This window comes from Argentina silus (assembly GCF_951799395.1).
Source record: "Argentina silus genome assembly, chromosome: 22".
Taxonomy (NCBI): Eukaryota; Metazoa; Chordata; class Actinopteri; order Argentiniformes; family Argentinidae; genus Argentina; species Argentina silus.
In genome coordinates, this window is record NC_139676.1 from 5997914 (window position 1) to 5999028 (window position 1115).

Genomic DNA, 1115 nt, shown 5'->3' on the forward strand with positions numbered 1-1115 from the left:
CTGTCACATTTCAACGGTCTTTATTATCACCTGTGACAAAGATAAATCACGTTGGTGGGCATCTTTTTTTGCAATAACTCGAGAATCCTTGAATCGGAGGAAATTGTATCTTTTGTCGCGGTTGATATCGAAGCTTTCACAGGATCTTAAAGAAGTACCATAGCAATAACAATATCAGCAGTTGTACAAAATTTGATTTTATCTACTTAGGTTTGGGCATAACCATGTTGGTCCCCAATGATAAACTTCCAGATGAGAAGGGTCTTTACACATGGGGGGCCGACCCAAACCATACTGTGCTGGCTCAAACATTTTTGTTTCAGCAGCTACGGTGGATGTGTAACCTGGCCGGCCCAGTTCAGTTCAGCTCAGCTTGGCTCAGTGTGGCTCTGTAGTGTGAATTAGGGTTTAGAGCTCCACTACATGGTCTTGTTTGGTTATAAGAGGACATGAGGCTTCAGTTCCACCTACTCCCCCTAGTGGTGACTTATTGAACACCAAGTGATGCAGCATCGAGGGGGTTTAGTGTGGGTTCTGGGGAGCTTCTGAGGTGTTTGCATGTTCTGTTAGTCTATTCCATACGTTTATGTTTGTGTAGGAATTTTATCTCGCTTAGCTTCAACATGTTCTTCTCCCTCTCCCTCTCTCTCTCTCTCTTGCTTTCTTTTTTTTTTCTCTCTCTCTCTCTCTCTCTCTCCCTTTCTCTCTCTCTCTCTCTCTCTCTCCCTCTCCCCCTCTCTTACTCCCTCTCTCCCCCTCTCAGGAGCAGTTTGAGTTTGCATTGACAGCTGTTGCGGAGGAGGTGAACGCCATACTCAAAGCTCTTCCACAGTGAGACCGCCGAGCCACAGCAAGAAGCATCCCCTGGGTCCTCCTCTTCTCCTCTCCTCTCCTCCACTCCACTTCTACTGTCCCCCTCTCCTCTCCTCTCCTTTCCCCCTCTCCACTGCTCTCCCCCTCTCCACTGCTCTCCCCCTCTCCTCTCCTCTCCCTCTCTCCTCTCCTCTCCTCTCCCCCTCTCCACTGCTCTCCCCCTCTCCTCTCCTCTCCCTCTCTCCTCTCCTCTCCTCTCTTCCTCTCCTCCTCTCCCCCTCTCCTCTCCTCCACTCCTCCAC

The 1115-nt window shown here is 49.6% G+C and overlaps 1 protein-coding gene across 1 annotated transcript in view; it reads left to right on the forward strand.

Moving 5' to 3' along the window:
• The window catches only part of slco5a1b (solute carrier organic anion transporter family member 5A1b), a gene marked incomplete at its 5' end in the record, with an annotated part of 66051 nt that extends 65188 nt beyond the window's left edge, over positions 1-863 (forward strand). The window contains one exon of the mRNA XM_083694335.1: positions 764-863. Within this exon, the coding sequence (XP_083550461.1) occupies positions 764-835 (72 nt within the window). The 3' untranslated portion in view covers positions 836-863. The remainder of the gene's footprint in view (positions 1-763) is intronic.
• Between the last annotated feature and the right edge of the window lie 252 nt (positions 864-1115).